This window comes from Rhipicephalus microplus, chromosome 2 (genome assembly GCF_043290135.1).
Source record: "Rhipicephalus microplus isolate Deutch F79 chromosome 2, USDA_Rmic, whole genome shotgun sequence".
In the NCBI taxonomy this organism is placed as follows: Eukaryota; Metazoa; Arthropoda; class Arachnida; order Ixodida; family Ixodidae; genus Rhipicephalus; species Rhipicephalus microplus.
In genome coordinates, this window is record NC_134701.1 from 209,024,537 (window position 1) to 209,039,110 (window position 14,574).

At 47.3% G+C, this 14,574-nt stretch overlaps 1 protein-coding gene across 1 annotated transcript in view; it reads left to right on the forward strand.

The window, feature by feature from the left end:
• LOC119169585 (guanylate cyclase soluble subunit beta-1) overlaps window positions 1-6,380 on the forward strand; it is a 189,564-nt gene extending 183,184 nt beyond the window's left edge. Inside the window, exon 13 of the mRNA XM_075875140.1 lies at window positions 4,757-6,380. Coding sequence (XP_075731255.1) covers window positions 4,757-5,989 — 1,233 coding nt within the window. The 3' untranslated portion in view covers window positions 5,990-6,380. The remainder of the gene's footprint in view (window positions 1-4,756) is intronic.
• The last annotated feature ends 8,194 nt before the right edge of the window (window positions 6,381-14,574 follow it).

A 14,574-nucleotide genomic window follows, 5' to 3' on the forward strand; every position in this document is an offset into this window, starting at 1 on the left:
GGTGAAGCACGAAGCACAAGTAGCCAGCCCAAAGGTAAGGCACAGCCAGAGCATGCTCCCGATTCTCGTATTGTAGCGCTTGAACAAGAAAACAGGGCCCTCAAGAAGGAGCTTGAACAGCTCCGGGCCTCAATAGCTAGAATAGAGAGTTGTCACGGAATTAATCTGTCGAGCTCACTGGCACCAACGACAACACGCTCACAACAAACGATCCACAACACACACAAACGCAAAGCCGTAGACAGCGACAGCGACACGACGGAGGAGATCGAGATGGTCTCGATAGAAAAAGAAGCCCTACTGAAAAATGTCGAGTCCGTGACAACTGAGCTCAACGACAAAATTGATACGTTGGCGAACACGCTTGCCAAGTTTATGGAAACCTTTAAGACTTACACTGACAAAGCTGACCAGAGGTTCGTGAGCCTGGAGAAGATGGCAACCACCCAGCTGGGGCAGGTGCTCCTCAGAGCCTAAGCGCGGACAAACCAGCGGTTACAGCAAGCGTGCCGAGCATACCTTCTAGAGCTAAAGTCCGACCAGTCAATGCACGCAATCTCGCGGAAATAACGAGCCGCGACGCACACAAGCTACCAAGCCAAAATGGCTGCTGACCGTAACGAGATTAAGATCTGGCAGTGGAACTGTAACTTACTTCAGAAACGCAAAGCAGCACTAACACAACTATTACTAGCCTGTAAAAAAAAGCCGCATATAATATTGCTACAGGAATGTGGAGAAAGCAAAACTGCTAAAAGCATTGGCATACAGGGGTACAGGGTAGCCAGGCCGACCCTGCACCCCGAGCAGAACAAGACGCGAGGAGTGGCTACCTTCATCCGGAAGGACATAATGTTCGCCGAAAGGGACGCCCCCGTATATAAAAAAGGCCTGGAAACGGTCCTGGTGGAAATCTTACCACACAGGGCTGTTCAAAGAAGCATCTTCGTGCTCAATGTTTACAGCTCTCCATCAGATAAGAAAAGAGATTTCAACAGACTGCTTACCTCGGCGGTACAAATGGCGGGTGACAATCCGCTCATAGTAGCGGGCGATTTTAACGCCAGGAGTACCGAATGGGGATACTTAAAAAGCGAAGGCAAAGGCACCAAGCTAGCAGAAAGCGCGAATGCGCTGGACCTGCAGCTGATAAACAACCTTGCCCTCCCTTCGAGAAGAGGTAATTCGGTACAGCGTGACACAATGCCAGACTTAACCTTTACCAAGAACGTCAGAGCTACCTGGGATAACCTCGCCGAAGACCTAGGTAGCGACCACTGCATCCTAGAAATTACCGTTGAGAACGAGGCGAAAGCGCCAAGAAAATTCAAAATCACAGACTGGGACCAGTTCCGTAAAATACGGGAGCAGAAGGGCAATACAGAACTATCATATGAAGCTCTCTTAAATGAATTAAAAATAGCAGCGAATGAGGCCACCAAAGAAGTCGAGACTGATGAATCCATCCAGGCAATGGACTCTCACCTGGCCAGTTTGCTGCAGAAAAGGCATGACCTAAAAGAAGCGTGGCGTAAAAACAAGCTCAACAGACACTTACGCACAAAAATCGCGGACCTTGGCCGCGAAATCGAATCTCACGCCAAGACAATCTGTGCCCAGCAGTGGAACAACACATGTGACGAAGCAGATGGCAAAATGAGGAAGGGAAGCAAATGGGGGCTGCTCAAACACCTTATGGCGGACAGCGACAAACCCACCAGAGGTGGCACCCAGCTGCAAATTGAACGATTGGTGCACAAGCACGCCCAGGATAGTGGTGGATCCCAAGCTCTCCTCAAAACGCTAGGCCAAAAATATCTCCCACTGGAAAGCAAATCAGTAGCCTGGGAAAACAGAAATCCCTCATATGGAGGTCGACCGCAAGAAAAGCTAGACGAACCATTCAGCGAAGCTGAAATACGGTACGCTCTACAACAACTCAATGGCAGATCGGCGCCAGGGCCAGATGGAATCGACAATAAACTGCTACGGAATCTAGACGATAAAGCAATCGTAATCATTACTAAGAAGATAAATGACGCATGGGAAACGGGTACCGTGCCTAAAGAATGGCGTAGTGCCAAGGTTTCGCTCATCCCAAAACCTGGAAAACCACTGAGCATCGATAACTTAAGGCCCATATCACTCACATCTTGCGTTGGAAAAGTAGCTGAGCATGCAATACTCAACCGTATCACAGACCACATTGAGAGAAATGGGCTCTTTCGACACAACATTATTGGCTTCCGCAGGGCACTATCCACACAGGACGCCATGTTGATGTTAAGAGAACACATATGTTACGGCCTCCTCCACACGCCCAAGGCTATATTAGCCCTGGACCTCGCCAAGGCCTTTGACACCGTGAAACATGAACACATACTGGGTGAAATATCACACATGAACCTAGGCGAGAAATTCTAAAACTACATTAAAGGCTTTCTGGCGAACCGAACCGCCACCATACGCATAGGAGAGCAATGCGGCGAAACCGAACGACTTGGAAATATCGGCACTCCACAAGGGTCAGTGCTCTCGCCATTGATCTTTAATGTGGCGATGCACAAGTTGTCGGAGAAGCTCGCTCAAATCCCATCCGTGCACCATGCCATATACGCGGATGATATTACCATATGGGTCCCATGTGCCCACTCATATGGTGCCTTGGAAGGAATCCTTCAACAAGCACTGACTACAACTGAAGAATTTCTTAAGCCAACTGGACTCGCACTGTCCCCCACTAAATCTACTCTAACGCTCTTTCACCCTCGACGGAATTCGGGCGAAGACGAGCCGCAAGTAGTGCTCAAAGCTGAGAATAACCAAACGATACCGCAAGTATATACGGTCAAAGTACTAGGGCTAACGTTAAGCGCCAAGGAGGGCCACAACAAAGAAGCACTCAAGCGCCTTGAAAAAAGCACGAACAATTTTTCAAGAGGCATTGCTAGAATCGCCAACAAGAGAGCAGGCCTCCTAGAAGACAACATCATGAAGGCGTATCACGCCTTTCTTGTAAGTCACGTAGCATACGCGTTCCCGTTTCTGAAACTTACGAAGGCTGAAATTAAAAAGATCAACTCCATGCTCCGCAAGGGACTGAAAACGGCACTCGGCTTGCCCAATAGCACGAGCAACGAGAAACTCGAGCAACTTGGTCTGCCCAACACAGCCGAAGAAATTTTCGAGGCTCAGAGAGTGGCACAGATCACACGCCTGTCGTTGACGCAGGCAGGCCATCTCATCCTACGAGACGCAGGCATTTGCCCAATTTTTCAACCAGAGAAAAGAACACAGCTTGGTAATGACGTGAGGAAACACATTAGGGTTGAGCCAATCCCCCGCAACGTTCACCCTACGTTCAACAAAGGGCGAAGGAAGGACAGAGCGCGGGCGCTCATAAACAAGGCAAAAAAACACAACACGCACGCGCTATTCGTAGATGCCGCCCGCTACTATGACAGGGAGGCATTTGCCATAGCGGTCGTTGATATAGACGGAAACCTCATAAACGCGGCAACGGTCCAAACAAGCCATGTCCACGAAGCAGAGGAAATGGCGATCGCGCTAGCCTTGCAAAGCTGCCAAGCCTACTCCACAATATACACAGACTCTAAGACGGCGGCACGAACGTTCACGGCTGGCCTAGTAGCTAGAAGCACAGGAAAACTCACCGTCAACGCAATAAGAGAGTACGAGAGCAAAGAAACCCTTGTTAAGGAAGAGAAAGCTCAAATCTACGTATCCTGGTTCCCAGCCCACATGGGACAGTTACCGGGACTCGACCACTGCAATCCCAACGAAGAGGTCAACCGCCTGGCGCGTGAGCTCACACGCCGCGCCGCGGACAACGACCCCTCGATGAGTGAGCGGTACGAGAATCTCTGCAGCCAGGACAAAGCAGTCACATACCACGAGATCACTTCACATTACCGGGGACAAAGACGTGCCTTCCCAGCACCGCACCCCAAACTTAACAAAGCACAAGCTCTAACTCTCAGAAGATTGCAAACACGTACGTACATAACACCATCCACCTTACACAGAGTCGACCCCGACACACCGCCCACATGCTCCCTTTGCAACCATCCCTATTGCAATTGTGAACACATGCTCTGGCTGTGCCCTACCCATAGCGCAGCACAACTGAATACCCAAGAGGCTTGGCAGGAAGCCCTCAAGAGCAATCAATACAAGCTGCAACTACAGGCGGTCCAGAGGGCCCTGGACATCGCTACAAGCCTTCGGCTGCCAGCGCCATCCTGGGCGGAGCCTCCAGGCTGAATTAAGGGTCGGAATGGCCCTTTCTCAGCCTCCTCAGGATATGTTTAAATAAAGTCAATCTCTCTCTCTCTCTCTCAGTGTTACAAGCTAAATATTTTCGCGAACAAGACAAAACACATTGCTCTTGCTGAATGCCACATATAAAACAACACCACAGAGTATACCAGGCTTTGTTTTCCTTATATTCAGTTTTGATAGAAAAATGTGTCCCTACAAAAGTAACTGACAATGCAGTTTCTAGCTAAGAATTGCTGTATAAATTAGAATGTTCCTGTCCTTAGTGCACAACAACCAAGTCCATTTTCGTCGATTGTGTCACCCCTCAAAAAGATCTTGTACTGGCGCAACAACATTAACTCGCTTCGTTAATCATTTTCTAAATGACCAGTACATCGCGGTTCTCCATTCAGCCCGAGCGTAATGCTTTTGCATAATGTGTATGTCACTCAGTTTCCCTGGTTTCCCATTACAGGAGTGTCCGGGACAGTTTACGCCACCTATAAAGCGGAAGCACCGGAGTCAGATGTTCGAGTTTCCCACGGTATCCACGACCAGGCAAGACTCAACACCCGACAGTGGCTCCGAGTGCAAGTTTCTGCAGAGCTTCGACGACGCCGAACAAGCTCGGGGGACTACCGATCCCGTCAGCGACGATGACGACCCCTTTGACGAACCAATGTGCGTCATCAACGTAGAGTCGGCAAGCAGCCAAGAGTTGTCCCTGAGTAGCGACACACTTTCGTCCCAAGGAGCGTCACCGTGTGCCGAGCGCACGACCAAGGGCATCACCAGCTGCCATGCGCCAGCCCTCTCTAAGACGGACTCTCCTCCGGAAGAAATTCAAAACGACCATAAAGCTTTCCCAAGTGGTACTCTGGCTGCGAAAGAGCAATCGCAGGCAAGTAGCCATCTAAACGCCACCTCGAAGATGCCATGTTCCGGCCCTAACGACACTCTAGCTTCGAAAGAAGTCAAGGCATCGAAGCGAGCGCCTGCGCTCAAGTGCTGCCCGTTCGGGTCACGAAACCAGGACCTGAACGAGAACCTCGAAGACGATGAACCTCGGAGTGCCACCAAGTTGAAGCCCAGGTGTCCGTTCCGATTGGGCGGAGACGAAGACGACGTCGACCGGCTCCGAAGCCCACTCGTGCAGAAAGGCAGCAAGGGCACCCGCAGTGGCCTGTCTTCGCTGGCTCGTTTCTCGTTCAGCGATATCCAGGACCCCGCGTCCACTTGCGGCGTCCCGACCGTGGTCGTCAAGGCCGCCAAGGAGGCACACGGTTTCTTTCCGGGACTACGCAGTATGCTTCGCCGAGGAGACAAGAAAGCCCGCCATTCGTCGACCAGCAGTGCACCACCGGGTGCGGATACCCTGTCTCCAGAGTCGCTCGTCGAATACGCTACGGACGACTCCGGCGACGCCGCCTCCAAGGGTGCGTGTCCGATGAGGCGAATGTTCTCCCAGGTGCTGACGGTGAACTTTAATGAAGCCGAGGGTGCGGATGCACATCCCCCGGGTAAGCGGACTCAGAGCTGTTACTCCTTTCGACACCTGGAGGACGCCGAACTGAGTGCCGCCGAAAAGGAGAAACCAGACTCCAGTCGCTTCAACTTGCCCCAGCTGAACTGGCATTTCCCCAGACTGAAACAACGAATCACGAAAGGGAGCCTCTTTAGCGGCGCCATTTTTCCGTCACCTAGGTAGTTGGGTTCGCCGAACGTCCCGCTACTCCGAGTGCCTGTGTGAGTGTTTGGACGCGTGCACAAAGCTGAACAGAGTGAACGTGATGTGAAATTGCTTTTCTGGACTCTTGATCTCCTTGTTGTCAATAGGTCGCCTGTCTATCTTCCTTTTGTACCGATACAAGTTAGTGAAGAGCCGGGCCAGAGTTGGTCACGGACGCGTTACCGCGTTGCTGACAACGGCTCTCAGGAGGTTTTCATCATTAGCGCAGTAGCATTCGCGCCTTCTGTGTACGAAAGTGATGATGCATTGCTTCTGTTCAGTTGTGTCGGTGAAACGCAGGGTGCAAGTTTTTTGATTGAGTGGGTGTGCTGGAACTGCTGTACTATATGTAACGCTGAGCGACTACCTTATGAAAATACGCAATACGAAACTTGAAATTTCGGAGATATATATATTTTTCATCCGCACGCAGCAGGACTACGGAAAAAGGAATCGCACCCGCAAAGTGTTCTGGCGCTTCAGGGAAGAGATCGTGTGCTCTTTCTAAGAAGGCTTTCTCAATAATACCATACAATTTTAAAAACAGTTTCTTTCAGAAGCAGGACGCATGCTGCCATTCTGAATGGAAGTGACTTAGTACTCCAGGTATACAATTTGGGTTTACCATAATCCGCAAATGAAGCCTCCTCATTGAGTTGAATAGAACTTTTCTGAACATGCTTTATCGCAGGGTGTACGAACCTGAAGAACCGCTGATTGCTTGACAAACTCCACCAGCTACTCCTAAACGCACCAAATTCTGGTATTTCCCTAGCTGCGACAGATGACGGAGATACTTGCCTTGCCTAATCAAAGCCCTGACAAGACAGTCAAGGACAATCTTCTAGAACATAAACTGGTAGGTTTAATTATTCGTTTATTCAGGATTCCTCAGCAAGTTACATTTTATGAATGCTACTAATATTACCTTTATATTTTGCTAACGTGCGAAGTGTATACTCACAGCGGAAATGAATTGGTTGCCAATATATAGTAGAAACCACGCAGCTCTAATTGGCATAGATTACAAAGGTTACGCAAGCATATAAATTACCAGTGAAGGGAAGGACGTGCGCACTACAAATTCTTTTGCGTACTTGTCGGCGTTACACTACAACGAAGTTTATAAAACTTGAAAGAAGTCACAATGGTACGCCAACGTCCTGATCAATATTTGCGAAATGTAAGTGTCGGGCCTGCTAAATGTTTTCAACAATTAACACAAGAAATCGAACGAACTTCAGCGTGTTCTGTTGAGTACGGTAACGAATGTTCGCGTGCTTCGGAAATTCATACTTCCCAAGCAACGAAAAAAAAAAAGAAACACTCGTTGTGTATGTGAACATATCATCGGATGCGCGCATGACGCTTGATTACGACAGCCACATATATTCAGGAGCATGTACGGAAAAGAAAGTAAGTAAACGTGAACTACACGCCGAGCGACTCCTGCGAAGATATTGAGGGTGCAGACTTGCTTCGAATACTGTTAATAAAAGTTGGTTATAGTTTACGACGGTCTCGTCTCTGTGTACGAAAAACAGTCGTCACCTGGTAAGTCTCGTAATAATCGGAACAGCTGTCGGAGATAGCTATGGCTACTGCATTTAGTTACCGCTACCGCACTGTCTCCGCATGACTTTGCAGAACTAATGAAATGTAATTATGGGATTTCACGTGCCAAAACTGCGATTCGATTATGTGACATGTCGTAATGGGGGCTACAAATAAATTTTGACCCCCTGGTTTCACGATGAAATCAATGCTAGAGTTCATCATCATCATCATCATCCTGACTATGCCGATGGCATAACAAAGGCCTATCCGACGTTCCGCCTATCAGACCGGTCTTGAGCTTTCTGCTGGTACGTTACATCTGCAAGCTTCTTAATCTCATCTGACCACCAAATTTTCTGTCTCACCACCACGCGTTTGCCTTCCATTAGAATTCAGTCAGCGGCCCTTCATGAACAGCGGTTATCACACCTACGTTCCAGGCCCATGTTCATTTTTTCTTATTGATTTCAAGAATAACTGAGTTTATTAGCGTGCCGCTTAATCTATAGGCACACGACTGCTCCAGCATTTCGACCTCATAGAAGTATCACTGGTCGCCTACGATCGCATCCTCGTCTCCTATTTCTGCAACACAAAAGTTTAGTCACTGAGCTACTAAATCATGCGTGCTCAGTTTTATGTCTTGCTCATTCAAAACAGGAAGCAATGTTTATACATTAGCGATTTTAGTACGAGACATGACGTCATCTCCTAATTTATTTGACTACATCTTGAACTAACATTGCGATATCACATCTTCGGTAATGTCCACGTATGTGTATCCGTTTATTTAGTTGTAATTAACCTCCTGCGTCTCGTTTTCGGACGGTCTGTGGTTCTCCACTCAGTATTAAACTTAGCAAAACGGGAATCCAACAAAAGGTTTGTCAGGCACAGGTACAGCTTCATTAGCCCCTGGTGGCTGCAACACCGGCTGTCACAGCTCGTTTGTTTGTGGCCTGGGTCATACCTCATGAAGCAACGTACTCGCACCGTTCACTGGCACAATTTCTTACTAATCAGCGTGAGTGTTCGCTAGCCACTGCAGACATGAAAAACTGACGGTAAACCAGTATGAACCATAAAAGGGAGGCAGAACGTATCACTTCTATTTGCATATTCATCAATGCCCTGAAAATATGCGCCAAGCTAAAAACGAGGAAGCAATTGTTCGACAAAAAAAATACCCTGGTAATTAACAACAAAAAGAAAAACGCAATAGCCCTCGCCCCACCGCCTCCCACGGCCTATTCTTTTTACGAGGTTGCGGTAGCAGTAGCATGTCTGTTAGGCCGCTTGCCAAACACCCATCTACGCTACGGAGGACTCGCAGGCTACCACTGAGGTGTCGTTATTGATCAGCCGACCCTAACAACGTTGCTCTCTTGCAAAACCATTGTTCACCACTCAGGGTCATGCATGAATGCCAATACTGCGTTATTTTTCTATCACTCGCCAGCCGGGTACACCGTGTGTGTGATTAAAATCAACCGCTTAATGAATGAACACCGCCATCAACGAAAGCCTTTGCTGTCAATATCATTTTCGCTAACTTAGACACCCCTCTCGAAAGTGATCGTGTTGCCACCTAACTAGCCTAGGTATTCTAACATAAAATCAAGCTGGAAGGAAGGGGTAGATTTCTCATAATTTGCGCCACGTATATGTATTAGCGTAAACAAAAAGCATTCTATAATACACGCAGTTTATCGGCTCTCAAGCTTCCTCCTAAATCACCGAAGCAAACAGGCCACCTCAATCGTTTAGTGGCTATGGCAGCGGGCTGCTCAAGCGTAAGGTCACGAATTTGATTCCCGGCCTGTCCCAATGGCCGCATTGCAATAAGTTCGGAGAGCGAGAATGGCTAGCCATTCACAGCACGTCTGGTGCCCTCTGAAGATACCAATAGATAAAATTAATTCGCATGCTTCTGCTTTAGTGACACTATGCCCTAGCGCAAGGGTGTCAAACTAAGTCTCAGAGCGGGTCACAGCCCCTAAACTTAGTCCGTCAAAGGCCGAGACAGGGAAGAAAGCTGAAAACGGGTATTTGAGCAGAATGTGCCCTCACATCGCCATTTGAAAGAATGTACGTACCTTCCATATCTCATATATAGGTCGCATCTGCAGGGTTTGGGACATAGTTTTTGTGAAAGATATTGACACCGATCGGCTTGAGGAATAAAATTTTGAAATAAAGCTTTTCTTCTACGGTCATGCTTTAACCAAGTAGCGACCGTCTGAAGTGCCTCGGGAAATAAATGCGTGAGACCAGTCCCATTTCCGTACCTTCACCAAACAAAGCGTTAGTAATCACAATACGCGAAAAAACAATGTGAGTGATATCTAGCAATGTCTCGAATGTTTATCCCTTGGGAAGTCACAAACCCCGTGTTTGAGACCCCTACCCTAGAATGAATCTTGTAATAGACTTATTTCAAAGTTAGGCGATGTATTACATGCCTTATCCCCTTCTGCTCTTCGCTACGCTCTCAAACAAGCTTAAATACAGGTGTCTCATCACATTACGGTGTGAAACCTCACCAACTACTGCTCCTCTTTAGATCTTTGTCTCATTATACCTTAAAAAGCAAACTATGCTTTCTCTGCAACTGAAGCTGGTAAGCGGTTGTGTTAGTATCCTCTTTCGATACTTACTTTGAATAACAAATGAGTTTTAATTTTAAAAATTCGCTCAGAGTATCCCTATAGTTCCTCCGAGATGTTCGTTCGTGCAAGATGCATAAGATAAATGGGCGTTGAATGTTTTTACGTACATTTTTAAACTATATACCGCTCAGCGAGAAACAACTTATGCAGTGTTCTCGTCAAGGCACCCCGGCCAATATCGAGGAGGCTTTCAAAGCAGAGCCAATGGCCCAGATAATGCTGCTACAAAAAGAAAGTGAGGACACAATAGAGACCAACAACAACAAAATCAGCCTACTGTAGAACCGACCCCTTTTCATGCGGCGCTTACGCACAGTAACGCAGAAAAACCGCTTATCGGTCTTGCTTAGCAGGCGCCACCAAACCCGACGCGCCAACCACTGTGGTGTTAAGGCGGTCCGGGCCCTAACAATCTAGGCACCGTGTCTGCGATAAATAACGTTTATACCTTAACCCTATAGCCGTCCCGCCCACCGCCGGGTGTTCATCCCTGGAGAAGATGAGCAGCTCGGCATGCGTGATTGCGCGCGGTTCGCCCGAGCGGCCGCAGGCGCTGCTTTGCGCTCGGCGATGTGGCCTGGCGTTAGCACTGCACTTTGTTATCGGCTCGCACGTCGAAGCTATTCATTCTGCCTTCACGCGCCGCATGGCTTATTGTTCGCGGCTTTGCTGCTCCTCCGAGAACAAAGCTGACGGGAACCCTGTATTCTAATAGTTGAGCCAAACTCCACGCGTAAATTATACCACCTGGTTATGAAGATGCTCGTTTAGCTTTAATTAAGCTAACTTGCATGCAGATAGCGGCATGTGAAAGAAAAATACTAAGGTAAAATTATCATTACAAAATTACGAACTTTTTTTTTCAGCAATATCGCACCAGAGTGGTTGGTGCTTTTGTGGCAGTGCCACTATGCCTTACCCCTACGTAAATGAAGCATAGGACGCACAATATTATTGTTATTATTATTATTATTATTATTATTATTATTATTATTATTATTATTATTATTATTATTATTATTATTATTATTATTATTATTATTATTATTATTATTATTATTATTATTATTATTATTATTATTATTATTATTATATTCTAAAGCTCTGCAACTGCCCTGATGATCTGGTGCCTCCCTATCCCGAAAATTACTTACGCCAGGCCCGGGTTCTGTTTTTCGCTTCCTGCTACCATCGATTCCCAAACGCCGAGCGTGAAATGATGTAGAAACGAAACACCCACTTTCCCGCTGTATAGTTCGAAGGTCCAAGGAGAACGAAAAAAAAAACACTCAGAGGCGGAAAATCTTCGTGTTGCTACTCTCAATGTCCGTGTTCATTAGGAGAGCCCGTAAATAAATCCGGCATTGCAGGAAAAGCGTTTTATCTTTTGCTCATTTCCGAGCCATCGTCTAAGAAGCGTTCCGTTCCCGATTCTCCCCCACACTGGTCATGGCAGAGGCGTTCTTGCTGCTCTCAGAAGAACTCGCCGCACAGAACGGGGAGTATTGAGTTGACGTTACTTCTCGGATAATTGACTTCCAGCAGTTGACGGCAGCGGTTTGAAAGCTTTTTTTTTTTAATGGCCTGACATCCATCGAAGTGTCGTATATATGCTGTCCCTCTAATGATCACTGAATGCTTCCCACAGAAGCAAAGGTAAATAGGTATTCTTCGATCAATAAAAGCAAGTGTTCGGCATCTTCGCACAAACGAGGCGTAGGCCTACTTACGAGTGCAGAAACGGGTCAAGAACCATAGCTTTAGAATCCGAGTTGATTTGGGTGCACGTTAAAGAACCCCAGGTGGTCGAAATTTCTGTAGCCCTCCATTACGGCGTCTCTCATAGTCATATGGTGGTTTTGGGACGTTAAACCCCACATATCAATAACAACTTTGAGTTTTATTACCCGTCAAAACTAACGTTAACTATATTTTACACGCAACGGTTTGTACCACGTTGGTCGCCAAGTGACAGCCAAGTAGTCCGCCCTGGTGGAACAGTGGCTACGGGGCTCGGCTGTTGATCCGAAGGTCGCGAGTTCGATCCCGGCGAGGCAAAATCGCCCAGGCTCGAGCACAGCGCGTTTAGTGCACGTTAACGCCACATGTTCAAAATTGCCTGAGCCCTCCAATCTGCGTACCTGATAATCATATCGTGGTTTTAGGAAGGCAAACCTAAGATATTTCAAGTGAGCAATATCACGTGTACCAAATTGCTCAGGTCAGCCTCGCTACTTCATCCGCTGCGACAAACAGTGACGAAATTGAAGCCCATGCAGCTCCCGCTCGCCAGAAAAGCTTAACGGCTCCGAGAGGACACTCTCACAACTCCGTGAAACGCTCTGCTGGCTTTTGTGTTTAAAATATCAGCATGGTTCTTTATATTACATCATTACACCATGGGCAAACGTATCAAGATAAAAAGAAATGCAATGCCCCTGCCACCGTGGTCTAGTGGCTAAGGTGCTGCTGACCCGCAGGTAGTGGGATAGAATTCCGGCGGCGGTGGCTGCATTTTCGATGGAGGTGAGAATGCTGCATATGCCCGTGCACTCAGATTTGGGTGCACGTTAAAGAACCCCGGGTGGTCGAAATTTCCAGAGCCCTCCACTAAGGCGTCTCTCATAATCATATACTGTTTTTGGGACGTTAAACGCCACACATCAATCATTAGGATACAAACGAGTTATTGAGGCAGTCTCTGAGGTAGGAACAACGCCTGTCTGCTCTTAAATGAGTAAATTAGCTTTTTGAGTGCATCAGCCTCATCTACATGACTCCCTAAGGAAATGTAGCTCCTTGATATCCTACTTCCTTTGCTTTAGCAAAAACATCTCTGGCTTTCAATTTTATTGTACATGGCCGGTGGATGGGACAAGCGACTCCCAGCTCAGTCGTCACGCAAGCTTGTTGTATTGACATTGAAAGCATGAAGTGATCTTAAAGGCAGAGAGACTGTCTCCAACTCTGTTGCAAGAACATGTGGCAAGTTCACCGAACCTTTAAAGGCCACTTGAGTTCTGTCCAAGTTTTCTGCCCGAACACATGTAACTGATTTTTTTTCTATTTCGCGTGTCTCATTAATTTGCGGCATCTAACGCGCCAACTCAATCTCGCTGTGTATAAAATGCCACCTCGTTCGCACGAAGCGCATACCCGCAATGCAAACGGTTCTATCTGCAGAATGTATGGGCTCAATTTCTGGCCCTGTTCTTTATTTTGCGGCTCTGCTAGGACTTGATAACACGTCCCTCAAACGCTTTCAAACCAGTGGTGAAGGCACGTACGTTTACATTGCATTATCTTTCTTCAGCTACTTACTCGCGGCTTCTTAAGATAACTAAAGTTTTATTTTTTTTTCTCTGGGGATAACATCGTGTCCCGCGCTGAGCTATGCTTCTAAACAGTTTATGTTAACCGGAGCGTGCAGCCTTTTAGGAGCCGATAAGCCCCAGTTTTATTATGCGTAACTCATCGGTAAGCTTTCGAGAGTACCATGCCACGTTTTGAACAGAAAATTAACCGCCTGGAACGAATACTATTTCAAGCGTGTTGGCAGACACGATTATATCCTCGGTCAATACTTCGCCCGGTAAAGCGCGTAATATTTGGCATTAATCAATGACGCTTACCGTTAAGGCCTTTAAATCAACCGTTACCAAGCGCCTCGAGCATGCATAGCACCGTACGATAAACGATCCTGCACGAACGTCCTGCCGCTTACATCCGTACGACTTTTACGCATAACTTCACTTTGTTTTAATCGTTCGTGCGCTTCAATTGACAAGCGACCGGTGAAAAATAAAAATCTCTTTCGGGGAGAGGTTTCTTGTGCCGCACTGCTGACGCGCCGTGTAATCGAGTTTAACGTGGCCGATGTGCGCGGTTCATATTGGAATTAACGTCCGCCACGCCATGGTTAGGGTTCTGAGCTGCTGACCCAAAAATCGCGGCTTCGATCCCAGCCGTGGTGGTCGCATTTCGATAGAGGTAAAATGGTAGAGTCCCGTGTGCTCTGCGGTGTCAGCGCCCGTTAAAGAACACCAGACGATTGATTGGACTTCCCGGAGCCTTCCACCATGACGTCTCGCAGAATCATATCACAATTTACAGATGTAAAACTCTTGATGTTATTATTGGTACTATAAAGAAATAAACTAGCGAACACCATTGTGCACACCTGTGTCATGCGGGAAAGTGCCAGCATTCCAAATCCTGAATCTTATAGTAAGTCTCGGCTTTGGACACGGCCGAGGACACTTAACAAAGGAAATGAAAACTAGGCGACCAAGAGGCTGGTTAGTATTCAACCCAAGTGATTACTTTGCAGCGAAGAAA